Below are 27,838 nucleotides of genomic sequence, written 5' to 3'. Positions count from 1 at the left end.
ACACACTACCTCAAAATAGAAAACCTCCTCAAACTGTGGATTGTTGGTTTTTCTCTTCACCTTAGTCTTCTTGGCTTCTGACCTGAGCGGTAAAGAAAAGCAGATGGAGATAAATCATCCACATCCATGTATATTCAAAGCTAAACGTGATAAAGTTGTACATGCTGACTTCTAAAATCACACTTAATTGTGTAAGATCTCACACCTTGAAGGACCTAGCAAGGACACGGCAGCGTAGGGGTCACATTGGCCGTTGACAATCGGAAGACCTTGGCACTCCAGTACTCTGCAGAAACAGACGAAGTGAACATCAGCGAATGAGCACACACACACACACACACACACACACACACCATAGTCCTACAAGTTGTGTCACAATAACAGCTGTAAAAACCCAGATGTTCTTTACAATATACTAATTATTTTAAGTTCAGGTGTTCTAATCTCCAATCCTTAATAAAAGAGGAGTTGGCTCAACTGTTTCCTTCATTTAAAAATAGCAGCAAAAGAAAAAAAAGGTGAACGATGAAGAGATCGCCAAATACCAATGGTAAAACAAAACCGTCTGAATATACTCCTGGAGGACTCTTAAAGCCCCATTACACTTTACATAATCAGTTAATGATATTACTCGTAATAGGGTCATGAGTACTGTCAAGATCATTGAGAGCTGACACCCAATCTCCCAGCCCTGCACACCCAGTAAGAGCCTCAGACCTCTAGTCAACCCGCCTATAGGATAAGAACAAAAAAGAAGCTATTATCAACACAGAAATAATTGCTATTGTGCACGTAGCATCCGACCACATATGCAAGTTTCTGTGGAGGTAAACAACCAGCAAACAACCTGCATGCAAAAAGTAGATGACTGTGCTTTTGTGATTATTTGAGTTTATTCTGGAGGTTCTCAGTATCTTAGTGCTAAAAAAAGACTCAATACAGCTCAAAATTCATTTAAGAATCAATTTTTTCTAATTTGAAGACATTAAAGAAATTTACCTGAATACACCTGCATATACTTTTTGAGATAATTGGTGACATCTGAAGCCTTTGTGAGAATTTAAGGATGTTTTTCCTGCTGGTCAGGCTAAATACAGTTTAACCCATGATTAATGTCTTTAAATCACTCCTGTGCCTTTCCTGGAGAAAACGTCCATTCAGCTTTACCCACGGACTATTTAACAACAGACAATGTGTCACCACTTCCTGTCATTGTGCAAAGAAAAAGCGAGGCCAACACATCTCAGAAATGGGTGCTGACATCTTGGGCTGGTGATGTCATTTGAAACAAGAGTTTTCTGGGCATACACGTTCCCTGTAGACTTGTTTTGCTCTTAGCTTGGTTTGCACCAGCGCAAAGTGGCGACTTCAGGTCCACCTGTCAAGAATGTGTGGCTTTACCAGGTTGAAAAAAAATCCCTCAACATCTTAAAATAATACAAAACCAATTACATACATGAATAAAACTATTCTTTTTTTTAAAAATTCCAATCATTGCCATCATTCTGTGTGAACGTTTCATTTAGAAAAATAGTTTGAATGCCAGCAGCTGGCACACAGTGACCATCGAGGCATTCTGGGACAAATCCCCCACCGGGCTGTGCTGAGAAACACATGAAAAAAAAAAGATGTAAGAAAGTAATTCCCTCTGAGCTGTTTGGCAAGTGCCTGTGCCAGTTTTAAATCCAGCGCCATTCAGCAACTACAGTCACGACCCAAGCATCACTTGTGAGAAGTTACAGGAAAATAAGATCACATTAAAACCATCAAAACTGTATCTTTAGGGAAATAGACAAAGATTTAGTTTAGAGGAAACTAAACACAGGAAGGCTTTTGGTCCATAAGTGACACCCAAGAATTGTGATTTTTCTAAAAAATATGACATTTATTTCACTTCTTTCATTATAAATAAACACACTGCATTTTAAAGTAGATAATATAAAGATTGTTTACACTTTATAGTATAAAAATCTATGATCGCCACATTTTATTAAGTTATTGACATCTTGCATATTCTAATTTCTCCCCTATGGTATAATGTAAGTATATTTTTCATCTTATTTGTGTGACGTAGACAGTTTATATGCTACAAAAAGCAAGCTGTTAAAAAGTTCCCTTTTAAAGCACAAAGAACTAAAAACTAACCGAACGCTGGCTGAGTACACTAAAAAAAAGGTCAGGACGAAGCGGTAAAATGATGTTTCAGAGTGATTCACTGTAATCTATGTCTACGTGTCACCGCTGTCCTCCTACCCCATGACATCATGCTGTAAGGAGATTAGCATCCAAACAGGACACCCAGCGGGACGAATCACTTCCTGTGTGTCACCACTTGTGATGCACCACTAGTCACAACACATGATGAACCACACGGCAAATCACAGAAGCGCTGCCCGCAATTGAATAGACACACATGTATGCACACAGATGCGCGTGCACACGCAGGTCCCCTAATAAGGAATAAGAAGTGGGCTGGGTTAAGCATCACTAATGCCAGAGCACTTCCTGGCCAGTAAGCTTGTTTATATAACCCTTGTTTGGCCTACAATCCTGGCCCCACGCTACCTCATCACTGCTGTGAGCTCTGGCATGCCAGACAGCGGTGGAGATCCGGACTTTTTTTTGGTTGTTTTAGTCCACATTACTCATATTAGGTTAATGTGCTTCACCACTGCACCCATGCTTCCTGTCAAAAACAATATCACTCAAATAAAAGAGAAACTAATTACATCACAGCCCAGACAAATAGAGTGGATGTGATTATGAGTCAGTGTCTCTGATGGCTACACCACTGCGATATATGAGAGCAGGGACGTTATAAGGCACTTGTTATCTCCTGATGTCCCCCATGGTTTTACACGACCAGCTCCAATCTGCCTGTCAGTGTCTCGAGTCATCAGTTTTCTCAGCATTTTGTTTACCTGTCTGTTTCCAAACAGGGCCCACAAGGAGCCTGCATGAACTCTGATACACTGCCTCAGGGGACTCTGAGTCAGTGATATTTGCGGTTGCAAGCTGAGAGAAAAAAGAAAGAGAAATGGGGAAAAGAAATACTGAAGGTGGAAATTAGAAACAAGCGAGCACTACAAACCGTTACTGATCCCTAAAGGCTCGAGGCTACATGTAGCACTACATGTAGATATTACTGAGAGGTCAGATTGAGGCATCTAGAATACAGCAGTCAAGATCGACTAGGGACAAGCTAGAGACATAAGCAGTACGCTAAAGTTGGAACAATTTGTGAAGGCAAATTTTAATTCATATTTGCGCCTTTAGACTGAAGCCGTGAAGGATCATAGATATGTTTTATCACCTGAAAATGGGTCTTTTTAAAAATAAGTTTGTCCTACAGTGGCCACCGTAGCTAGGGTTATGCACTTGAATTAAGTGGGGTAAAAAACAGAATTCGGTTAACTGAATCTGCAATCTACTGACATCTAGTGGTGAGATTTTCCCCACTGTACCTTTAAGTCTAGCAATAACCTCTGGGACTAAAAAGTGTCAAAAACTGCAGTTCCTCTAATCACCACTTGAGGCTGAGTCCCACATTGAAATGTCAACTCTACATTAATATACTTGTACAGTGGGGCAAAAAAGTATTTAGTCAGCCACCGATTGTGCAAGTTCCCCCACTTAAAGTGATGACAGAGGTCAGTAATTTGCACCAGAGGTACACTTCAACTGTGAGAGACAGAATGTGAAAAAAAAATCCATGAATCCACATGGTAGGATTTGTAAAGAATTTATTCGTAAATTAGGGTGGAAAATAAGTATTTGGTCACCTCAAACATGGAAAATCTCTGGCTCTCACAGACCTGTAACGTCTTCTGTAAGAAGCTTTTCTGTCCCCCACTCGTTACCTGTATGAATGGCACCTGTTTGAACTCATCATCTGTATAAAAGACACCTGTCCACAGCCTCAAACAGTCAGACTCCAAACTCCGCCATGGCCAAGACCAAAGAGCTTTCAAAGGACACCAGGAAAAGTATTGTAGACCTGCACCAGACTGGGAAGAGTGACTCTACAATAGGCAAGCAGCTTGGCGTGAAAAAATCAACTGTGCGAGCAATCATCAGAAAATGGAAGACATACAAGACCACTGATAATCTCCCACGATCTGGGGCTCCACGCAAGATCTCATCCCGTGGGGTCAAAATGATCATGAGAACGGTGAGCAAAGATCCCAGAACCACACGGGGGGACCTGGTGAATGACCTGCAGAGAGCTGGGACCAAAGTAACAAAGGTCACCATCAGTAACACACTACAACGGCAGGGAATCAAATCCCGCAGTGCCAGACGTGTTCCGCTGCTGAAGCCAGTGCATGTCCAGGCCCGTCTGAAGTTTGCCAGAGAGCACATGGATGATACAGCAGAGGATTGGGAGAATGTCATGTGGTCAGATGAAACCAAAGTAGAACTTTTTGGTATAAACTCAACTCGTCGTGTTTGGAGGACGAAGAATACTGAGTTGCATCCCAAGAACACCATACCTACTGTGAAGCATGGGGGTGAAAACATCATGCTATGGGGCTGTTTTTCTGCCAAGGGGACAGGACGACTGATCCGTGTTAAGGACAGAATGAATGGGGCCATGTATCGTGAGATTTTGAGCCAAAACCTCCTTCCATCAGTGAGAACTTTGAAGATGAAACGAGGCTGGGTCTTCCAACATGACAATGATCCAAAACACACCGCCCGGGCAACAAAGGAGTGGCTCCGTAAGAAGCATTTGAAAGTCCTGGAGTGGCCTAGCCAGTCTCCAGACCTCAACCCCATAGAAAATCTGTGGCGGGAGTTGAAAGTCCGTGTTGCTCGGCGACAGCCCCAAAACATCACTGCTCTCGAGAAGATCTGCATGGAGGAATGGGCCAAAATACCAGCTACTGTGTGTGCAAACCTGGTAAAGACCTATAGTAAACGTTTGACCTCTGTTATTGCCAACAAAGGTTATGTTACAAAGTATTGAGTTGTATTTTTGTTATTGACCAAATACTTATTTGCCACCCTGATTTACGAATAAATTCTTTACAAATCCTACCATGTGAATTCATGGATTTTTTTTTCACATTCTGTCTCTCACAGTTGAAGTGTACCTCTGGTGCAAATTACTGACCTCTGTCATCATTTTAAGTGGGGGAACTTGCACAATCGGTGGCTGACTAAATACTTTTTTGCCCCACTGTATCTCAATACTTAATAGTATGTATTAAGCATGTATTAAGATGCATTTTTATAGCCCGATATTAAAACACAAAAAAAAGATTTTATTGTCTCAGTGCAAATGTTCCCCACTCATAAATACAGTGGGAATTTATTCTTATAACTCTCAAGTCTAAATATTGTTATCTAGACAGCTGTTAAGTCTTAGAGTTAAGGGCATAGTCCATTTGACTGACAGGCAGCTTCCAGTTACTCCAGTCACGCTTGACCTCTCGGTTTGTGGTGTTGGTGCCTTTTGGAGCATTTATAATTAAATTACCTGACAAATGATATGGTTCGCTGTGTAGCTAATTATGACATGTTGTGAGGTTGGTTCTGGCTTGGCATTAATTAGCTGGTATCTGTTTCTGTGAAACCGACCTGCAGAGTGTACAGATACAGCTTACCAAACAAGCTTGTTTTTACTAGCTTATACGTCAACTCACCAACCTCTAGTTATTAAAAAAGTACACAAAATTAACATGCTGACACTGAGGCATTAAAATGCAGAGTTCAGAAACCAATGCATGATGTCATGGTGGCTATGTCTGTTTTTATATCCTACTTTCAGCTTTCAGCTCTACCTAATTCACAAGGACTTGCCACTGTTACATTTTTACACACTATGTCCTTCCTGATACAACTCCCAAGGGATTTGTGTCCCCTAGAGTCAAACTCAGGGCTATGGAGCCACTCTGTCTGACTTCATATAAATTCAGACAAGATAAGAAGAGATCTTAACTCTGGGAATACTCTAAAGTAATAAGACTAAAAACTTTGAAGCCTTCTTCTTATTTTGTTTATACTTTTGCAGTAATTTTAATAAAACGTAATACAGCCTGCTGCTTCTGCTTCTTTTTTTGGGTGATAGTGGTTTCTTAAAATAGTTTAAACACCACTTGAATTGAGGAATTCATTCAGTATAAATCAGCAGGCTACACACTTACTTCATAGTTGTAGTCCTAAACCCTCGGGGGGTGTGGAGTTCAATCAGAAACATATCTGACTTTGTGTTTGAGGTATTCTGCTGTAAAATGAGTACTAACGTCTGCCAGCATGTCATGTTTTTCCCTTTGAGAGATGGGAAGGAGGTTTAAATTGATATAACCATCATCTGTGTTTTTGTGATTTATGGAAACTGAAACTAGCTATGTACTTGCTTTTAAAAAAAGCCCCCTGTGTGTAGCATCAAACAAAAACTACACAAGACAACAACGTGCTTAAAATGTAACTCTTAGTAAAAAACCCACACGGGACTCAACTCTGAAGACGTGAATGAAGCTGGGTCTCCAGTTTACAACACTTTAACGGTAAATTAATAATGGCTAAGACTTTTTTGCTTAATGGACAAGGCTCTCCCCGTCTCTGCCGTACACGTGTCTTTCTAGAGAAATCTGACTAGATGACCTGCTGCTTTCCACTCTAAGCTCCTTACCCACGATGTGCACTGGGAACAGAGCCACGCTGGCTCGTCATCAGCCTGTACTGCTACACGCTACAAAGGCTGAAAAACCAACAAGCGCACACAGTCGTAAGCGTAATAATTCATCCATGAGCACAATTATCATTATTCATCGCTTAAGTTTACCAGTCACATGTGAATACAGTCACATTTTCAAACAACAAAGGGCCATGTACAAAAAAAGTGTCTTTGTCACCGCCTGTTAGCACCATAGTGGTACAAAGAAAGATGGTATGGCAATGCGGGTAAAAAATGTACATTAAATCCAAGCATTTTTTGCGTGTTTACGTGTTTGTGTGTATGAGTGGCCTCACCGTGTGGCCAGTTTATGGCTGATGACGCCACTGTCCGTGATGACTTCACTCAGACGAAGCTCCAGGTGCACTTTTCCCTGCATGACACAAAAACAGAGACACCTGTTATTAGCCCATTGTTTGTCCACTGAGAACACAGCATAAAATTCAGCCCTCTGCAGATTTTTACCCTGATGTGTGTACAGGAAATACAGTTGGTTTGTGTAACAAGACAAATTTCTGCTAAATCTGAAACTGAAACCGACATGCAATCTGGTGCAAACTTGGTGTTTCTTAATCTTATCTAAGGCGTGAAACAGTTTCTCAGAATAGGACCGATCCATGGAGAGGGAGTTTCATTCAACACACACAGAAATACGGAGTAATTTATCTCTAATAAATCCCCACACAAAACAAAAACACACAATCATGAACAAGTGGAACTCCTTCAGTAACAGAGACACTGTGAAAATATCTGAGCCTGAACATCATGCTGAAGTTATTCTTCCTCTGAAGTGATTGGATTAATGACATGATGACAGTGCAGCGATGCAGCTGTCTAGAAAAACTCCATTAATTAACAGCATCAGTATGCAAACCTACAGGCGTTGGCTCTTTCTGCACGATTCAAGCTGAGAGAACAAACACACGCACACTTTACACACACATGTGCACACAGGCAAAACAATGTGTCCTCTATTGAAAAGAGAAGAGAGACACTCTATCTTCCTACTTCATCTGATCCATCACATTCACTTTTCTCTCTCTTGTCTCATTCTCTCACACATCCTTCCTCTCCCCAGCTCCTCGCATGAATGTCTCTCTGTTTCAGACCACTGCTCTAGGGCTACACACACCCATCTGTCTGCAGATGTTACTGTTCACTGTTCACTGTGTCTCACACTCTGTGTGTGCACGTGTGTGGGTGAGTGACACTGCTGAATAGTGAATAGTAGAGAATACTGCACATGTAATAAATAAGTATGGTGGACAAGTGCTATAAAACGAAATCTGTACATATCATAACAACAAGTTGAAGACCCTACAATATTAAAACGAAAGAAACCCCAACAATCACACAACCCCTCTGCGAGCAAGCACTTGGTAAATGTGGGAAGGAAAAACTCCCTTTTAACAGGAAGTAACCTCCAGCAGAACCAAGCTCAAAGAGAGTCATCTGCCGCGACTGGCTGTGAGCGAGGGGAAAGAGGACAAAGCAACTGACAGACACATCAGTGGTAACAGAGAGACTGCAAACAGTGCTACACTGAACATTAAAACGACCCTTTCATACAGCGCTGTCCTTTAATCTTCCCGCAAACACTTCTTTTATCTTTGTCATACAAGATGAGTCAATGAAAACAAAAACCTGCAGTCCAAACATAAGCTCTCACATCTGTCAATCAGCTGACATTTAGCCATTAATTTCATTCATTCATGGCAAATAGAGAGCATAGAGTAATATTATAAAAGCTGCACGTTAACTCTTAGAGGTGAACAAATGTTTTTTATGTAGACACAGAGACGCAGGTGACTTTGACCCTCCAGTCTCAAATGTTTCAGGTGCACACACAGTCTGTTTGTTTGGGTTCTGCCCCAATTCAGACACAAACACACAGATGCACTACATCTATACATGGTGGAGGGAAGGTGTAATATTTAAAAGTTTTGATATGAGTACATTTAAAACACTTGTATTTCCGTACCAAAACAGTGCTGTTTAGTACCTTATCTTCAGGAATATGATTTTTAAGCAGGGCCCTTTTCCCTTAAACCAAACAGCTTATTAAAAGAGGATTTACTGTATGAATAAGTAAAGTGACACAAGTTCTTAACATTAGGTACCCTAATTGATATTAGATTAAGGACAGACCTAAGCTAGTGTTTGCCACTATAGCTCACAGGCAACCCATGTATCAAAAACTAGTGTCTGCTAATGTTGGCTAAAGGCAACTAATATTAGCTGAGGTGCCACTATAGCTCACCGGGTTGATCAGGTGACCCATGTACTGAAGGCTAATGTTTGAAAATGTCAGCTAATGTTAAAAAACTTCAGCTAGTGTTAGATAAAGTTAGCTAACATTAGCTGGGCTATCAACACATAAAATGAAGACTGGTAAGTAATGTAAATTCATGTTTGCTAAGTTTAGCTTGAGGTACTGTTAGCGAAAGTTAGCTAACATTAGCTGGGGTACCACTGTGGCGCACCTGGTTGAGAAGGTGACCTTAGCCTAGTATTCAGTATTGAAGGCTAATCAGAATTGATTCTGATTAGCAAGCACTAGCTAATGTCAGCTAGCCTATTCTTTCAGGTGCTCTGTTATTCACAGGGGCGGTCGTCACAGCAGCAGGAACTACATATTTGATTTGTCAGATTTTTTACACCAGATCCCCTTCCTGATCCAACCCTACCAGAGATTTGTGTCTATACCTGGTCTCGAATTGGGGCCCTTTCATGTGCTGGGTTAAAATTTTAAGACTTTGAGACTTTAAGATTTTACCTGACAATGTGTTTGCCACCAAGTGTTTAGTTTATATTAAAAATCAAAAGGAATAAACTCACATCGAAACAACAGTGGCACCAACAAATAAAAGGAGGGTGATAATGAAGCAATGTGGGCTTACAATAATCTAATACAATGTCTTTTTTCACACTATGTTTTTTTGTGAAAATTTTCAAAGAAGCTTATCAGTGTACGGGGAAAAAAGGGGAACATGACTGTGCAGCTGTGTGATGGGATTAATGCTGTGAACTGTTAAATTTGCATTAAGTGGAGAAATTAGAAATGCTATTATAAGACTGACCCAAATAAAGGGTTTCTCTTACCAGTGATGATTTATGGTTTAGGTTTGCTTTGAATGTTGACTGACATTAAAAGTATTTAATGCCAGCTTTCAATTTTAACTGTACACATTTTTAGGGGAGATATAAAAACCCTTTAAAGCTGTAGAAAAAAACAACAACTAGAGATTGTACAAAAAGAGAGGAAGAGATGAAAAGTGCACACTTAGTTTTGTTATAAAAGTATGTCTCCGTGTCTTTGTACTGACCTGCACCTCTGAGTCAGCGCTGACAGGTTGTAGCTGGAACCAGGTGTCTTTCCCGTGATATTTCTGCAGGTCCTCTTTCTTCACGGCAACCTTGCCTACGCACATGTTAGCACACAAAGATAAATGAGCTGAAAAACACAACTCAATTCATGCATCCCAAAAAGCCTGCGTACTTCAGTGTGACGTAGATCGTGAATGCTTGACAAACTCTTACACAAATACTTACATGTCTGCTCATGTACTGTAAAACCACATGCCAATTGCTTTTTAATGCACACAGTCACCTGGCACAGAAATACAACAACGTGCATTTCAGTACCCTGGAAATGACTCCAGTCATTTCTTTTCTGAAATCAGTCAGAGCAGGGGTTTGCAACACCCACAGACATTAACACACATACCCACACACACATAAATTTTTCCATTTGTGTGTGTGGTGCTTGAGACCTCACACACACCCACGCTGCATATCCAAACCCACCAGTACACACTGACACACCCAATGATAGAAACATCCGCCCACACAAACAAACACACACCTTTGACACGTATTTGTAGCCAAAACATTGTTCTGCGATAAAGCAGTCATACCCACTATACAGATACACATATATGATGGTATATATATATACATATATATATATATATATATATATATATATATATATATATATATATATATATATATATGCAGTTGTGGTCACAAGTTTACATACCATAATCGTGGGCATCAATGTTTCACGATAATTTGGGGGCTTTTAACGATTTGTTTGAACTGTAACGATCATGTTTGACTTTAGCTGGTAGTTTGTCTTTGCCAGCAATAAAGGATTTGTTTGACAGCACTCATTGGATTGATCAATACTGAGAACAATGGAAATGTCCAAGGAACTCAGTGAAGATCTAAGGAGAACTCAAGATTTACACAAGTTGGGAAGGTCTCTTGGAGTAATTTCCAAACAAGTGCAAATTCCAAGAACATCAGTTTAAAAACTGAATGTCAGTACAAGTTATTCTGATGTTTCACCTCAAAATCCAAACTGCCAACCTCAGATGAGAGGTTTTGGGCAGAAAAAAAATAACATTTTAAAAAGGAAATAATGCATCCTTAGCTGTTGCTGTAATTGATGGTGTTTGAAAAGGTGTCCCAACCCAGAACAGAGAGATCCTGGATCGTGGGAAAAACATCAATGAAACATCAATGAGTCTGTACGTTGCCATGGAGACAGACACTGGTACCTATTGATGGTTCTGTAGAAATAAGTATGAGAGACCAGTCGCCCACGATTGCAAATCAAAACACAGGAAGTGAAGCGTGGTTGAGTCTGCGGTAGGTGCTGGACTGGATCAGTGGGAGGGACGCTCTTGTTCCGCTCTGACTGGCTGTTTCCCTTTCATTTAACAGCTGATGTGCTGAGCATGGAAAAAGGTTAAGTCAGCTAAATGTCAGCTGTGACCTTCACTAAGGTGCTATTTTTGATTTTACACCCTCAGCACAAATGAATGGTTTCACCAGGTGCGTGCATCCACCTAAACAAACTTCCTTGCAAAAAGAATAACTACACCACCGCCATGCTTGCATCGTTCTGCATTATGCTCTCATGCAGCTGTTTTTGTTTATTTAAACCTGTAAAAATCTCGAGTTGTGACTCTGTCACTTATCTGGCTCTGCCTGCCTACGATGGAAGCGCCTAATCAGATACGGCTAACAATTTAACATCCAATCACAGGACAATGCCTAAAAACAGTGGGAGGTTTGAGTAAGAACAGTAAAAACCTGTGGTGAGTATATTTACCATGGCCCCCCACGCAACATATAACTTGTTTGTCTGTGTTTACACTTATACACTGAGCTGCTGCACTGAGGTTTGTCTCAGCATGCCTGCTCTGGGACAGAGGACAGAGAGCTCAACAGTTGAAGCAAAGGGTGGGTGGGTGGGGTGGGTTTCACACTACAGAATTTTGCCTTGGTTTCAGAATCGTTACGCCCGTAGCGAGAGGTGAAACGGTGAGGTTTTTTTATCGAGAGGAGCAGTTGCCTACTCACCGATACTGGAGTCCCTTCTGAAGACATCCCTGTCGAAAATGTAAAAGGAGAGGTGCCTGAAGCTACGCGGGATCTCGCAGTAGAAGTCCTCCCCGTAGAACGGACTGCAGGAGAGAAGAGAGGAACTGTGATCAGTCTGATAAAGCAAGCTGCACGACTAACACAGATGGCGAGATTTTGAAAGTTGAGAGAAGAAATTCAGGTCACATGTCTGCAACATGTTCTGGACAAAGAGATATAGCAAAATGCAGATTCAAGTCACGAATGCAATGAAAGGCTTTGGAATTATTCAAAGAAAAAATGATCGGATCTTTCATTATCGTGAGAAACTATTGGTTTAGATAGAGAAGTCATACTGAGAAAGACAGTGTGCAAGTTTTTCTTGGTATTGTGAATGCAGTGGGTTTCAGTACCACTGTACCCCTTTACAGCCTGTTGTGAACCATGCCATTTAAGTGGTGCTGCATTATCTTCGACACCAAATAACTGCCTTTTAATTCATTTATTTCATCTTTGTCTGGAAACAGCGTCATATTTTAAAGTAATACTTTCACTACTATAGCAGTATTTCAATGTAAAGTATTCTATGAAATACAAGATGTCGTGCTTGGAAAGTAACAAAGCAGCCTATCAAGTTTAAAGTGAGCTAATTGATGGACTGGTTGGTTAATCTGCAAACTATTCGTGCCTCCACAGTATTTTTCAGTGTTGTCTGAACTGGTGTGTCTTAGTTGGGGTAAGGTAAGGGTACATTCCCCTCTGTGTAAACATCACAGCCACATTTATTTTTCTTTCCTTGTTCAGCAGTGATTGATTTTGTCAATGAATCACATGAGACAATGAAAATAAAGCCCTCGCGGGCTAAGTACATTTCGACTCCATCGATTTAGTCTCTGCTTTCCCTCAAGTGTGAGCAACAGCGCAGATATCATAAAGTGAAAATAATAGTAGTTTATTGGTCTGAGGAACACCGGCTTAGTCTGTTTAGATGGCTCATTTTCTCCCTTGGCGTTGGTCGTATGTGAAGATGTGACAACCGTAATCCCACTCAGATGGTCTCAGTCTGATGCCAAAAAAATACAAATATTAGGACATCTTTCCTATATTTTATCTTGTTCTCCTGCCCTAGATGCATCTTGACAACAAGCAGACTGAATGTTTTCACGTCGTTTGTAGTGACGCGTTTCGGTTGGCTTGGAGTTTTCTCTGCGTGAACAGAAACCAAACCACAGGAAAAAGCTACAGATTACAAACTCATCCACTGGTTGAGACCAGAACAAACTATAGGTCATATATATGTCAAAACATCTTTAGGCCGTACTGAGGTTTTGCAGACATGTGACCACTAACCACATGTAACCATGTAAACGTCTGATATTTTAGATATGTAACAGTCATTGTGACAGTATAGGTTTAAGTTAACTAGTCACACAGGTCTGGAGACTGGTCTGCAACCGGCAACAACTGTCGCTAGGGACAAATGGACAATATTTCCTGAACGGCTGACTTAAAACTTTTTGTGATTTCTTTTGTGATGGACACTGCACAGCTACTCTCGGAGCTGTAGTGAAACTGTGCAGCAAACCTGGAAATGGAGGAGGTTCACCTTCAAAATAAAAGTTGTGCCTTTTAAAACATGTTGTCTTTGAACCATCTCCACTATGGTGGACACGCTGACATCAGGTGAGACACCTCAATTGTTTTCCCTTTCCAGCTGCCATTTTTAATACTCTGGTGCTTCTTTTTGTTTAAATTCATGATCAGCTTTGCCTTTAGGTATTATTTAAATGTCGCAACTGCATATTTCTGTAACTACACACCAAAAAGTTTAGAAGCAAAGTTAAAAAGACAGAAGTAAAAATGGACAGGTGGGCCTGTACCAAAGTGACTTCTCCACAATCTTGGTCCTGAAGACTTCCTCTTGGTCCAGGTTGACTGTGCAGTAACAGTCCCTCATCTTGTTTGGCCCCGGGTACGGAGGGATGTTTTTTGCTTCTCCTGCACAATGAAAAGAACAAAGGAGGCATATTAAGTAGGAAAAAAACAATGTGTTTATTCAGGCTACAGGTCATTATTTATTAAAGAACTAGGAAAGGGTTGAAAAGAAACATTATGTAAAGTTTGTTGTTTTAGAGATGAGTGTATGAAGGAGGGAGGAGGGGTCCAGAGCTGGTACAGTGTCCCAACGCGCACTCTCATTGTCATTACCTAACCACATCCGACACCATGTATAATGAGCTTAGCTCTGCCAGGGCGGCTGTTTTTATGTGCAGATATATAAAACCGTGGCCTCAGAAAACAATGTGCGACATGTGAACGCCGTGTCCGCGAGCATGCCTGTGTCTGTGATGTAACATCTGTGAATGAATGAATCTGCGTGGGACACTTCCTGTATGTCAAACATGTGTGTCAGCACTCCCTTTAACAAAAATGTGATCCAGCCACCCACCGAGACACACAAACACACAAACCGGAGAGGTGGTACTCTGGTCCCGCAGGGCATATTTATTCTCATTTATGAAGACGTGCATCCACTTTAGCCATTACCCTCTTTACCCTGGGGGGGGACTCACAGTGTTAACCATCATTGTGAACGTCTGCTTGAGTAACGCTTCATTGTCTGTGTGGTTATCTGACACTGCTAGCATACGCTGCTCTGTTATTTCTGGCTTTAAAACGTCTTCACAGTAAGAAGCATTAGTTTAAAGGGCGGGTGATGCTATTTGATAAATTGACACTTTCTCTTTAAGGCAGTACTTCTCTTTATCCACATTTCTGCCTTTTACATTACCTTACCTCATATTTAGCATGTCTCCTTATGTTTTTATCCTTTAAAGAGGATCCTATTAAAGATTTCTAGAGCCCCGATGAGGAACTCCTCCATCATCCTGCGTCACTTTGTATTTATCTTGGGAGTGAATCCACACATTAGGAACCACTGCCTTATCATATGATACATAACAATATAAACTTTGATTACATTTACTGCACCAGGAAACACATCAGAGATACTAAGCCAGAAATCTCCACTGCCGGGTTTCCGACCCTGCGGCTGACCCTAGGGGGGAGGGGAGAGAGTTGACATTTGACACCAAATAGCCGGGCGTGAAACTGCAAAGCAGATGGCTATCTTCAAATTATTTTTCCTGTTTGTCAGTATGGCTGCACATTAATGCAGCAGCCCCACTAAAGTTCCACTCAATCAGCCCTACCATAAATACTAAAACATAATTCCCCTGCTGGCATTATATAATCAAGACTTCCCGATAACCGCATCTTATCACAGAACCAGGAAGGTGGGGCAAGATGTTCCACATTTCCTTCAACGAATCCCACAAGGAAAATTCAAAACAATCAGTCAAATCAATGATTTGCTGACAATGCAAAACACAAGATGTGTCCTTTGAGCGTTTTCACAATGCGCTGTTGTTACTCCCACTCGTTTTTTGTAAAATAGATAGCAGGCAAGCAGCCAGCTGCAAGGAAGATACGATCTGGTGCCTCCACCTTCAGTCCGTGACGCTGGATAAACCTTAAACCCTCGCTGAGACAAACAAAGATGGTGAAGTGCACCCTGTGGGGTCTGTAATACAACACGGTGTTATGACTGCTTCTCTGGAGGCTGATTCGTGCACTGCGTGATTCGTGCACTCAACAATTCACAATAACAACATTCATTCACAAATTAAGACGACACCTGAGCTCTGGAACAGGACACACGCAGCACCGCTTTGACGTATTGATGCAAACTATACAGCTCCATCTGCCTTTCAAGATGATGTAACTGCCTCTCATCTCTGTCTTTATCCCTTTACTTCCTACTGTCATTAGAGCTCCCTTGCTTCCGCAGCTCTCATTTATTTTCTCATATTTACTTTATCGCCGTCCCGTAATCCTCCTCATTCACCCCGAGCACCCGAATTCCCTCCAATCTCCGTTTTCCACCTGCTTTCATTCACGAACTGCAAGATTGCAGATTGCACTCATCCTGGTGACCAGAAACATCATGGGATTACCACAGCGTTCCCAGTGAGCGTGCTTAAAGCGTGCAAATGTGTTTAATGACTCAACTTAGTAAAAACAAAAACAAAACCAGCACAGATTAAATCAATTTTTTTTAAATCAGTCTTGAGATAATTCAAGGGGTTAAAAGTTTCAAATCATGAGGTCTTACAAGTAGCTTGTAAACAGTGTTGTTGTTTTTTTTACAGTAAAGTTAGTAACTTTACATAGATGACTCAATATAAGCAGGGCAAAGTCTCATTTTTATTTTTAAGTTCCCACAATAACCGACAGGATGTGCAAAATGATTTTGGTGACACTACTCTGCCCAAATTGCATGTTTTTGCAGTATCTAAGTGTTGCACTTTGTAAACAGACTGTGCAAAGTGATCTAACAGCGCGTCTTTCCAGCGCTAGATGGTGGGTAACAACCATTTTAATCAAAATGATGCAGTAAGTGGAGAACTGAAATCGTCCCACAGCAGCTAAACCACCAAAGATATATCATCCACTTTCAACTATTTATGGTTATTCTGGACAGAAGCTGCCAACACCTTTTGAATCTGATTGTGGGTTGAAAGATTGAAATGATGGTTTGAAGCTATATGTAATATGTGGACTGTATATGTAGACAATCTGGGAACATTAGGTAAAAACACAAAACTTAATCACTTGTGCGGTCAAGTGATTTAGAATAGAGTTTAATGTTCATACAAATTAGAAACAGCATAATGGGGGTGTTGACACCTATGAGTTCAACATAAAGAATATAGTTCTACGACTGCCAATGTGTCGTATCTCCTGCACATATTCAGGTCAGGTGATTACTGAAGCCTCTAAATGCAGCTGTTGTGATTTGGCGCTATATAACTAAAACTAAATTGAACTGAATTTAATTAAATGAAGGCAAGTTCGAAGTGTTCCTCATACAGCCATCTGAAACTGGCACCAAAAGTGAGTTAATAATATTTTAGTGTGAAAACGCACATCTTTTTAAGTTGGCATAAAAAACTGTTTTCGACGCACTTTAGCTAGCTAGCTAGCTTACTAAGCTTACTAGCTTCACTTTGGTAATATTCCAATGAAAGTTGGAGCCAGTCTAAAGGTGTGATTCTAGGATTTGCAAGCTTAGCTACCTGCACATTGGCTTCATTTTCCAGACCCTGATTGATTAGTAGAGCCTACACATTCCTGAGGAGCAGCCTGTCAGATTAAACATGATACAACCACCAGTCTCTAGAAAAAAAGCGTCCACTCCTGGACTGGTTAGCGAGTGGCTGCTGAGAGAAATCGGTCACAGTGAGGGTGGTCACTAGCAGATTGTCACAGTCACCCATAGTTTACATGGAAGACGCTGGCTTGTCTGCAAACGCTCACTAACTACTAGCCAAGCAGTAGCATAATTTGAAAAACTGTGTTGCAAACCTGAAACTGAGAAGACCTTGCTTCAAAGTAAAAAGGTGTGCCTCGATGCAAAATCCAACATGCTTCACAAGGCACAACTTCTACTTTGAAGGTGAACTGGCAGTTTCACTATAGTTCTGGGTCTTGGCTCATTCATGGTCTTCCATGAAAAACATGACAACCACGACAATCCACTAGTGAACAAAGCAATCTGAGGTTTTCCCCAACAGGAAATACACATTTTTACCCAGCAACCTGTGGTTGCCAGGGAACAATGGCCAGTCTCCAGGCCTCTGTGGCAGGAGCTTGAGCAATCGACTTCAGAGCAACTTCCTCCAACCTCGAGCAAACACTCCCCAACTGTTTGTCAGATGGTCGGGAACCAGCTGTCACACCCATAATGTCCAAACCTAGCATCTCATGATTAGCGGTCACTCGACTTCAACATCTCGATACTTAACACTGTGCAAGCAAGCAAACACACAACATCAGAATCAAGCTTGAAGAAGAATCTTCTTGATTTCCCACCTTCGGCCTTGCATACTGAACAGCCTGAATACACTGTGCTCGAGTGCCTGTAAGCACATCAGAACAGTTACTGCTTCCAGCTGCGTTACTGTGCAATTTACAAGCTAAAATAAAGGCAGCTACAATAAAGGATCACAGTGTTTCCATGCTGTGCTTTACTGAGGAACTAAATGAAACTGGCTGCTGCCTCAATGCTCAGAAAATGATCGTATGCTCTATAAAGACGACATGATCTGTAGTAAATATGCCAAACCATCTGTCTTTACCACAATTAGAAGTACAGTGTGACAGTTTCCTGTTCAGGAGAGGAAGAAGCGATGGACCGTTTTATTTATCTGGATGATGACCAGGAGAGTTTGTCAGCCTGAGAGTGGAGCATACAAACTCCACTTTTAGATATTTGTGTGTATATGTTTGATGGCGAGTGAGTGAGCCTGTTACAAAAGAAAAGATAAGCCTCTTCAGTAACCTGCCATTCATCATGTTAGATTAAAGACTTTATTATAAAACCAGAGTCTGTAATCCACTGTCTCAGCCTGCCTATCATTTTCTTCCTTTTATCCCTTTTCTCTTTTGGTCTGAAGCCTCCTTTGTTTGCGTTTTTATCAGTGCAGGACTTGTCTTTCACGCCTGCTTTCGTTTTCCCTTTCAAGATAAACTTTAACCTGATTTCACTTTCCCTACATCTCATGCTGCTTCCTTTTTTTTTTCATCTGTTCATTTTTCAACTTCTCCAGAGCTGTGTGCGCGTGTGTGTTCTCTCGCGATTCATAATAAGCAGAAAATATGGAAAGAAAACCAACAACAACAGCAGTTTTTGTTTTCTTTTCATCAAGCATCACCGCAGCTGCCCTTGGAGAATATCCTGCCCTAGTATCTGAGCAAAACAAGCAAACACACACACACACACACACTTTGCACGTGTTTCTGTGTGCACGCAAAACAGGGGGAGGCACTGAGCTGAGATGACAGGAGAAGAGTGAACAGCCGAATGAGACACTTAAAAAGAAACTTTACATCCCTGCAGAGGAAAGAAAAAAAAACAACGGAAGAAATGAGGAAACGGAAGTCGGCGAAGCCAAAGCGATGGATGCAGCGAATGTTCGGCTTTCTCCTTCTGTCGACCGGTTTCAGTCGGCCACGCTGTGGCGTACAGTTACAGACGCACCGCTCGGCTCGTTATTCTAATCCCCTCTGACACGAACACACTCGAGGATACACAGGCGCGAATGCTTTGAGTCGCCGTGGGCTCAAGTAGCAGGCCTGGGAAACGCAGGCTTTAAGAAAAGGAAGGGTGTGTGTGTGTGTGGGGGGGGGGGGGTTGTTACTGAGAAAAATACAAGCAGTGTACTCAATCAAGGGGGAGAGACGAGGAAGACTGCAGAAAGAGAGAGAGAGAGAGAAGTCAGCCAGATAGAAAACTGGAGAGCGGTTAGCTTTGGAGAGAGCGACAACAGGAAATGAGATGAGGAGAAAGGAATTTCAACTGGATCCAAGGCAAAGTTTAAAAGCGGCGAACAACCCAGTTGCCCCTGAGAGTGTGTGTGTGTGTGTAAGACGGAGAGAGACACCGTGAGAATGGAAAAGAGTGAAACTCATTTATATTATCCCTCTGTCTCCGCTCAGTTCCTTTGATGCTTCTGGGTAGAGAGTCAAAACGAGAACTGAAACCAAACTGTAAGACATTACAGTCTTTTCTGACTAAACATAAAAACATTACGCCCGCCCACCCACACACACCCATACGTATGCAGGCCTTTTTGGTGGATCTCCACAGCTGGCACTTTGTTCTTGCAGGAAATATTGCTTTATAATTGAAACCAGAAGCACAGCCCACATGTATTTTTAGCATCAGTTAATCTCCCAATCAACTTTTTTAGTATCTGATTAATAATTTGCCCTATAAAAATGCTCACTCTATGACTTTGCACTTTCAACGACAGAGGTTAAAGCAACAGTTGGGGGTGGGACAGTTCGGCACAAACGAGGCCCGACACTTGGCACAGTGCAACTCCAATGCTGACCGCGTCTTTCAAAGTTAACCTCAAACTGGTCCTGAGCTGTGAAGTCATTCTGCACACTGGGAGAATGACCTCATGTGATGTCCAGCAGCCTGAAAGTCCTATTCACGTGTGACAAAGAGAATAAGCAATCTTCTCTAAAACTGCATCCGTGCTTTAGCTATAACTGTCCAAGGTGAGCACTAATCAGTACGCCCAGTTCAGAGAATAAACACGGCCCAGGAGCAGATTACAGTGCAGTCAGAAATAAGCCACACAGTCAACAACAGGTAGCCACAATTTCCGCTGCGAACCTGCACCAGGGCATCCTGAAACCCGCAATCAGTGAAAACCTGTTAACCTTTTAAGACAGCCGTTTCGTGCTCGTGCTTCCGCCCCACCAGTTTCTTTGCGCTGCTGAAACCTCACCCACTCTGAGGTTTTTACAAAAGGAGGGGGCTGTTATAAGTCAGCACTGCTGCAGAGAGATTTACTTTCATCTAAGCATGGAAATCACACTTGAAGAATCAGCTTCAGGTAGAGGAGGCTACAAGGGGTGTGGTAGATAAGAACGGCCACTTTTTAAGCCTACGTGGGCTGAGGGTTTCATGCAAAAGTTTCACTAAACCATATAACAGATGCACTTGTTTTACACTCGGCTGTAGCCACATGTATGGCTCTGAACGTGTCGTTTTATCTGCGTGAAAACATTAAAATAACATTCTCTGGGATATCGACGATGAATAACTCTCGGCTGGCCGTCTTTTGTCAACATCCAGTCATGGTTGAAAAAAAACTCCTAAATTAAGGTTGAGCCACTGTTGAGCTCATGTCTCAACGTCACCTGTACGTCCAGACTTTTACGAAAAAAAGAAAAGTAACAAGTTTCTGCAAGAAAGACTCGATCGCACGAACTGTTGGCTCCGAGGTCCACACAGATATTTGCATCATAGGGTTTATTATGTAACATCAGGAGAAGACATGAGGTGGTTCTAATGAAAAACTGAGAATTCCCGGTTCTGTCTGAGAGTTCTTCCTGTTTAAAGGGAGTTTTGCTTTCACAATGTCACCAAGTGCACCCTGAACCATCCATTTATGAGGGGCAACCAATCACAAGCCTGCCTTAAAGGGAGCTGCAAGGGGGCTGGGAGTACTTGTTTCAGACAGATGGACTAAAGAGCTGCGCCAAACCCCAGTATTAGATAAATAAGTATTTCCAAACCAGGAATCATAGGTGTGGAAATGAACGTTTAAATCATGAATGAGACGATTAGTGCGAATTGAACTGTCTGTCCATTGGATGACTGTACCGCACTAGGAACTGCACTTCTTTAGGTTTGCAAAGACGTTTCGAGGTGCTTTCAAACGCACTGCAGCTTATCACAAGCTGCCTCCCATGAATCCAGCTGAGCTGTCTTATCCTGAAGTTTCCACCCAACCAGAACAGCTGCTGGAGGAGCATACATGGAACAGCATGGAAAACAAAGGGAGTTTATGGTTAAAGGCTGCACAGCACAGACTGTGTGATAAACCAGGATTCAGTTACTGATCAAACCCAATCTCTTTCTGCCGCTGCACAGAGCTAATGGTTACACAGATTCGTAAGTCTCAATGGAAAACTTGACTTGAGCGAAACAAAAATACACAACTACAAACATGCACACACACACACACACACACACACACACAACTGTGCAGGGACAGTTAGGCTTAAATTAAGCTCCGATCAGAGACCTGATGCGTTCATTCGGTGTCACGTCAGCGTGTAGCTGCTGCAGAGAGCTGCTTTCACTGCTCTTTATTTCCTTTACGTTCTGGTCAGTTTAACCTCAACTCTGCCTCCGGGCTTTTTATCCGTTCACATAATTCTTAGAAATCTCTGTGTTTGTTTTTATGACTTCTAGAAAAAAAGCAATTAAACGGTGTAAAACGAGCTCTTACCCTCCCACCCATTATTTTTCCACACACGCAGACTCACAAACAGGCTTGGCAAACACAAAGATACGTTATCTTTTGCAAGCACAGGAAGGGAGAGCGAGTTGGGTGTACGTCCCCGCATGTGGCAAGTTGACATTGCCGGTGTTGCCAGGGGAGGAAAACGCTGTTGCAAAACCAGATTTAATCAGCGTGTGTGCAGACGCCTGCCACACAAGTTCAACTTCACACGAAAGTCGTGACAAGAGGACACTCTGTGACACGGGAGTTTCTCTGTCCACTAAAAGCTTTCACGCTTAAGTCACTGCTTGCTGGTAGACATCTTCCAGTTCCACGAGGCATCTGAAGGACACGCGGGAGGAGCCGTGCTCTCCAGACCTCTATTTACCCGTGCTGACCCTGCATGCGGGGCCTACGGCAATGCTTCCACATTATTCCCCATTCTGTTTTCCCATGGAGGACACATTACAAACCGGATTATTCCACCAGCCTAAAGCCACCTACACTGTCTGCATCTGAACAGGTCAACACACACGTTTACAGCAGCAAACTTTTTTCCAACACACCTCGCCTTCTAGGACAAAATAGTGGACTGTGCTTATGCAGTGTATTAAGCATCTACTGTAGATGAATATCATGTAATAACAGCACCAAACTGATCTTGTTACTTCCATTAAACTAAATCAGATTTCAACGCTGCACGCACATGAACTGTTTCTGACCCCACACGCAGCCACCCGTCACTCCGCATCTCCTATTCAGTCTGGACAGAATGAAGTTTGGGAAACTCTGTTGGCCACCTATCAAGAGAAAGGCAAAGTGAAGGGAGGGGAGGGACGCTCTGTCACTCCCAACCAAATTCTCCCTCCCAGCCTTAGCCTCTTGAAGTCAGCCGCGCACTCCTGTTTCCTGGACCGCCACCGCTTTTTCTCCTCCAGACTCTGTGCAGTTTCTTTCACTATGTGTTTTTTTCCCACTTCCAAAAATCACACTTGTATTGTTACGGCGCCATTAAGCAGTAACACAACAGTGCTGTGCCAACCAACATGAAGCCTATGAAAACAGTTCAGGGTGCGCAGCTTATGCGGAGAACCGATTCCAGACCAAACCGGTGACTTGCACTATGACACAATCAGCCAATGACCGCACCGTGAAAGGATTTAAACCAGGGATGTCAAACGTAAGGCCCGGGGGCCAGAATCAGCCCGGAAAAGACTCCATTCAGTTCAGGTTCAGTGCTATTAGCAACGTCTTGGTGGTTTTCAGCTAATTCTATACACCCCATAACCCACCCAGCGCTGATATGCATGCAAATTAGTATTAGTTGATGAGTACAGGAAGCACTGAACAGCTGAGGAGACAGATATTTATTAGGTGATGGGAACCAGCTCCACATAACCGTTAATGACTGTTACGCACGACCCCGGCGTGGTGGTCGAGTAATCCTCTTGTTGTGTTTTTATCGTCACTCTAGTTAACCTGCTCTCTCAATTGTCTGATTTATTCTTAGCGCCGATTGGCTGCTGAAGGCTCACCGACGAATAAAAATGTTGCCAACTGGCGTTTCGGGCGTTCGTTCCTTCCGCCTCACCTCCATCAGCTGTTTTTTTTCTGCTGCTTTTACAGCTTTGTTTGTCAGCTATAGGTTGAGTTGGGAGTTACCGGCGCTACTGTTTTCAGTTTTGTTTGTTTAGGGGACCTATTGTGTGTCACTTCACAGGTTTCTTCCTCTTTTGTTTGCTTGAGCCGGGACTCCCGGTCCCTTTTTTTCTGTTTGTCCTTTGTAGGTAACTCCATTTTCATTATTAAAAGCTTACTGAATACACGGCAGGTTTCTGTAAAACACACATTCAGGGAGAATTTTGGCAGTGCTCAAAAAAAGGCCACAAAAAAAATCTACTGTCACACTTTTAAGGATTGTTATTCCATATTTTCTTACAGAGTATTTTTGCACAAGCTTCTTCCAACGCTTTACTTATTGTGTAGATTGTAAATTGTTATTGGCTATGGTGATAACTTTCCCTGATGAAGCTGTCAGAGGTGTACGCAGGAATGCAAACTTCCAAATGAGTCAAATCGGTAGGTCGGTCCAATTGCACTGTGTTTGTCAGATTATGTTCATAGCAGCAACAGAGAGGCCAAACGCACATATGTTGTTGTTAATTAGTGCAAAGTCCCAACTCCAGCTGTGCCACTGAGAGTTCCCATCTCTCCGAGCGCCGACACAGACACAGCCGCCGACAGACGGAGCGCAGCCTGCTCCTGTACGTGAGACACCACCTCTGTCCCTTTCTCCCTGCATCTCACTACATCTGCTTTGTATTAGCTTGTTGCCATGCAGGAAAAAACACAATTCTTTTGTAGTCTAGTCCAGCCAATCAGGAAGACATTTGGGGGCAGCTTCCTATTTCCTGTCTTTCCCCAGACAGTACAGACTCGGGCCCAGTAGCCCCGTTCAGTTTCCGACATTCGCGTGTTCCTCCAGGAAACTGAGACGAGTCATCACCTGGAACAGCGTTACAATAATAAGTCCTTCTTTCTCCCTCGCTGCCTCTGGTCTTCAACTATGTGGCAAATTTTCAGCTCTGAGTCATCAGCAAAATGTCTTCTCACGCCAAAGGAGAAGACTTTGATGAAAACAATGTGATGCAAGCGTTACACAGACATTACTGGGAGCAGAGCGCCATGGGAATCGTACTGATGGCAAGTATGACTGCTGCTAGGCAACAACACAGTATAAACTCCACTGTCATCACTGTTTGATGACACAGAAGAAAAAGGACGAAGGAAACATTGGGTCAGTGCTCGGAAGTGATGAAAACGCACAGTAAATGTTCCTCATGAGTGTCAGTAATCATGCCTCACTGGCAAAAGTTTACAGGGTAACACAGCTCCACTTTAGATTACATACACTTTATACCTCTGATGGAATACATTTTGCAAGCCGATGTAATACAACTTCCAACTAATATTATTTTTATGTGTTAATTTCTGCTTTATTTTCTCAATTAAGGTTTAGAGAGCAGTTTGGTATATAAAAAGGCATGGGTAAATGGACCTCAGCACATGTAAATCCATAATAAACGCATTATATTTCAGAAAAACAGTAAAAAAAAATCCAGTAACTTCCAGTCCAACAAGATGTCCAACAAACAGTCAAAAACCCTTGAGTGTAGCGAGTGTGTATCAATATCATCCAATATTTGTCTATGCAGCAGTGCTAACATTTACAAAAGTTTAACACCCTTCGACTATGTTACCAGTGACCGCATGGTTTGTCCACCAGGGGGAGCTCTGCAACTTCCCTGTTAGGAACAATTGACTTTGGAATGCTACAAACAACAACCAGCTGATCTGAGGAGAGTCAGGCAAAATTTAAATATTTAAACAAATAACTATACATAACAAAATCAAGGAGAATGTGTTTTTGCTTTGTGTCTGAAAAATAAAGAAAAATATCGGCTGATATATCAGGATATCGGATTTTTAAATCGCCAAATATCGGTATGTCTAAAAGAAAGCTCATATTATACTGGCTTTTATGAAACCAACTAACAGTGAAATGCTGACTACACATTAATATTAATGCCTAAGTAGTTCTTCAGTAATAAAATACAACATGTTTGTGTATGACACTCACAGCGGTCCTGTGTCTGCATTTGTTTTCAATACTGAAGATACATTCAGGTCTGGACTTTAACTGGTAACAGTTTTCTTTTCTTGAATTAAAGGATATGAGTCTTCCACTTCTTTCTTTTCTTGCATGAGCTGTAAGCAGACGTATATCTAGGAAACACATCTGTGACGGGAAGAGTTGCTCCAGTCATTCGGTTTTCCTGAACAGGAACTCAAAGCTGCTGGCCGGCTGAACACTCATTCAGAAAGTGCAGCAAACTAATGAGACCATAGTAATTTAAATATTCCAACTCTCCCTTGAGTCTGAGCATAGTATCTCACTGGGAGTACTTCATAAACTTGACTCAGGTTCTTTCTCCAACTTTCTCCTGGGAACTCACTTGGAGGTTGGAAGCTTGGAAACAAAGCCTAACTTCAACTGAGAAGCTGACAACCGGAGAGTTTTGTGCCCAGAAATACTGGCTGGCACACAGCTTGTATGTGTGTTTATTGTAAATTTTTATCCCCCCCACCCCTCCTTCATCCCTGTTCATCCCTTCTGTTGCATGTTTGGAGTCAAAACAAAGTGGACAGCACAGACGGGATGAACTGGGTGCCAGATGTCAGTGAAAAGGACCCGTGATAACAGTTAGAGCACACAGAGGAAATGATTGTCTGCTCCCTGTGGTTTGATGTTAAAAAGGCAAACATGTGAACATGCTGTCAAACAGGTCAGACTGCTGCGGCATTTTGGACCACTTCCCCTCGCAAAACAAACGTCACAGTCTTCCCTCTGATGACACCTGAAACGTGTATTCAAAACTTGCTTTGCAAATCCAGTTTATTGTTAAGTATTTTCCAAAGTTAGCAACAGTCCCACAGATTCATTAACAAAAAAAAAAGAGCAAGTACACATATAAGACTGTTTTGCACAAACAATTAAAGAGTAATAAAAATGAAAGCAGGACTGTTGTTATAGCCGGTATTATCAATTCTTGCGCTTGATATATGCGGGCTTACATGCAGTTACTACTATATTACAGTTAGACAATTACATTAGGATACTGTCTTCTTCAATAAAGCACTCACTGCACGAGTCCTCATGGCTCCATTCACAAGATATGCGTGCACCACATACCTCCTAGAAACCGGGGTTACCCACTGGAGACTAGCTACAATTCTAAATATAGAAATCTGGGCTAACAATCAATAGCTAGACAGTCATGCATAAAGCTTTTTGGAAGGGGGCGAGTGCAGAGAAAGCAGGGATAAGGGGAGGAGGGGTGCAACAACATGACTGGCCGGCTGCAGCTTGGGCGAAATCAAGGCTTACTTTATCTGAGATACATAATACTTAATAATAATAATAATAATAATAATAATAAAAACAGCCGGATGTTTGGTGTGCAGCCACACAGCTTGCTTCTAATCGGTTCAAGTCCGCATGTGGAGACTTCTATCAAACGCACATGATCTGGGTCCAAATGCCAGCTGCCAAATTCCCACAATATCCCCCAAAGCTTTGGATCTCTGGAAATGTCCCCCCCCCTCCCTTAACATTTTCATTTTTGTAATTAGCCTGTGCGCTGGGAGGAAAAAGCGTGTGATTTGAATTACAATACCAGGCTGAACAACACAGATCCGAGTCCCTCCAGCCCCTCACTGACTGCCTGCTTCACCCGTGAATACGGGGCCATCCATTGAGGCGCTCAGGCTGGGGGTAGGGATTTTTTTTCTCTTACCTATTTTTATTTTAACGCTCTGGAAAACCCGGAGACCTTCCTCTTCTACCGCCATGCTTTCGCCGTGGCACTTTCCTTTATGACGACTAAATGAAGACGGTCCTCCACGGTGGTCGGTTCTGGCCTCTCCAGCGCACGGATATTCCAGGGGTTGTGCACATCTATGCTCCCCAGACGGCGATCGCGCTCCGGCTGCTGGCTGGCTCAGCTCTAACAAGCGGACTCAACCTCAGACCAACAGCAGCAGCAGCAGCAGCAGCAGCCGCGCTAGAGGGGGTGTGGTTTATACGGCTCCGCCCACTAGTATATGCTGGGTGAACAGTGCCGGGCGATTGAAGCGCAGCGGAAGCGTTTTCACCAGGAAAACTGCTGTAAACAAAAGCTTTAAATTTTACATGTAAAATAATATTAACAATAAATTTGAATCGGACATATTCCTTCTTTGGAATAAGGTCTTAAAGGGAAAATATCACATTGCCTTGCATCAAGTTAATCTCACGTGTCCCAAAGACTTTTATTTATTATTATTACATTTATCATGTTTACATTTCAGCAGT

The 27,838-nt window shown here is 42.2% G+C and overlaps 1 protein-coding gene across 2 annotated transcripts in view; it reads right to left on the bottom strand.

Annotated features, from left to right (window-relative positions):
* rasa3 (RAS p21 protein activator 3) overlaps positions 1-27,514 on the bottom strand; it is a 41,635-nt gene extending 14,121 nt beyond the window's left edge. For both annotated transcript variants that reach the window (XM_004543333.5, XM_004543334.5), the window contains exons 1-7: positions 27,282-27,514; positions 13,936-14,053; positions 12,056-12,159; positions 10,009-10,103; positions 6,979-7,055; positions 206-286; positions 10-82 (exon numbers count right to left, since the gene is read on the bottom strand). In XM_004543333.5, the coding sequence (XP_004543390.1) occupies positions 10-82; positions 206-286; positions 6,979-7,055; positions 10,009-10,103; positions 12,056-12,159; positions 13,936-14,053; positions 27,282-27,336 (603 nt within the window). In that variant the 5' untranslated portion in view covers positions 27,337-27,514. The remainder of the gene's footprint in view (positions 1-9; positions 83-205; positions 287-6,978; positions 7,056-10,008; positions 10,104-12,055; positions 12,160-13,935; positions 14,054-27,281) is intronic.
* Between the last annotated feature and the right edge of the window lie 324 nt (positions 27,515-27,838).

The sequence above is a fragment of the Maylandia zebra genome, linkage group LG1, assembly GCF_041146795.1.
Source record: "Maylandia zebra isolate NMK-2024a linkage group LG1, Mzebra_GT3a, whole genome shotgun sequence".
Taxonomy (NCBI): Eukaryota; Metazoa; Chordata; class Actinopteri; order Cichliformes; family Cichlidae; genus Maylandia; species Maylandia zebra.
Note: the sequence above shows the minus strand (reverse complement) of the source record. Positions and strands in the feature narration are given on the sequence as shown.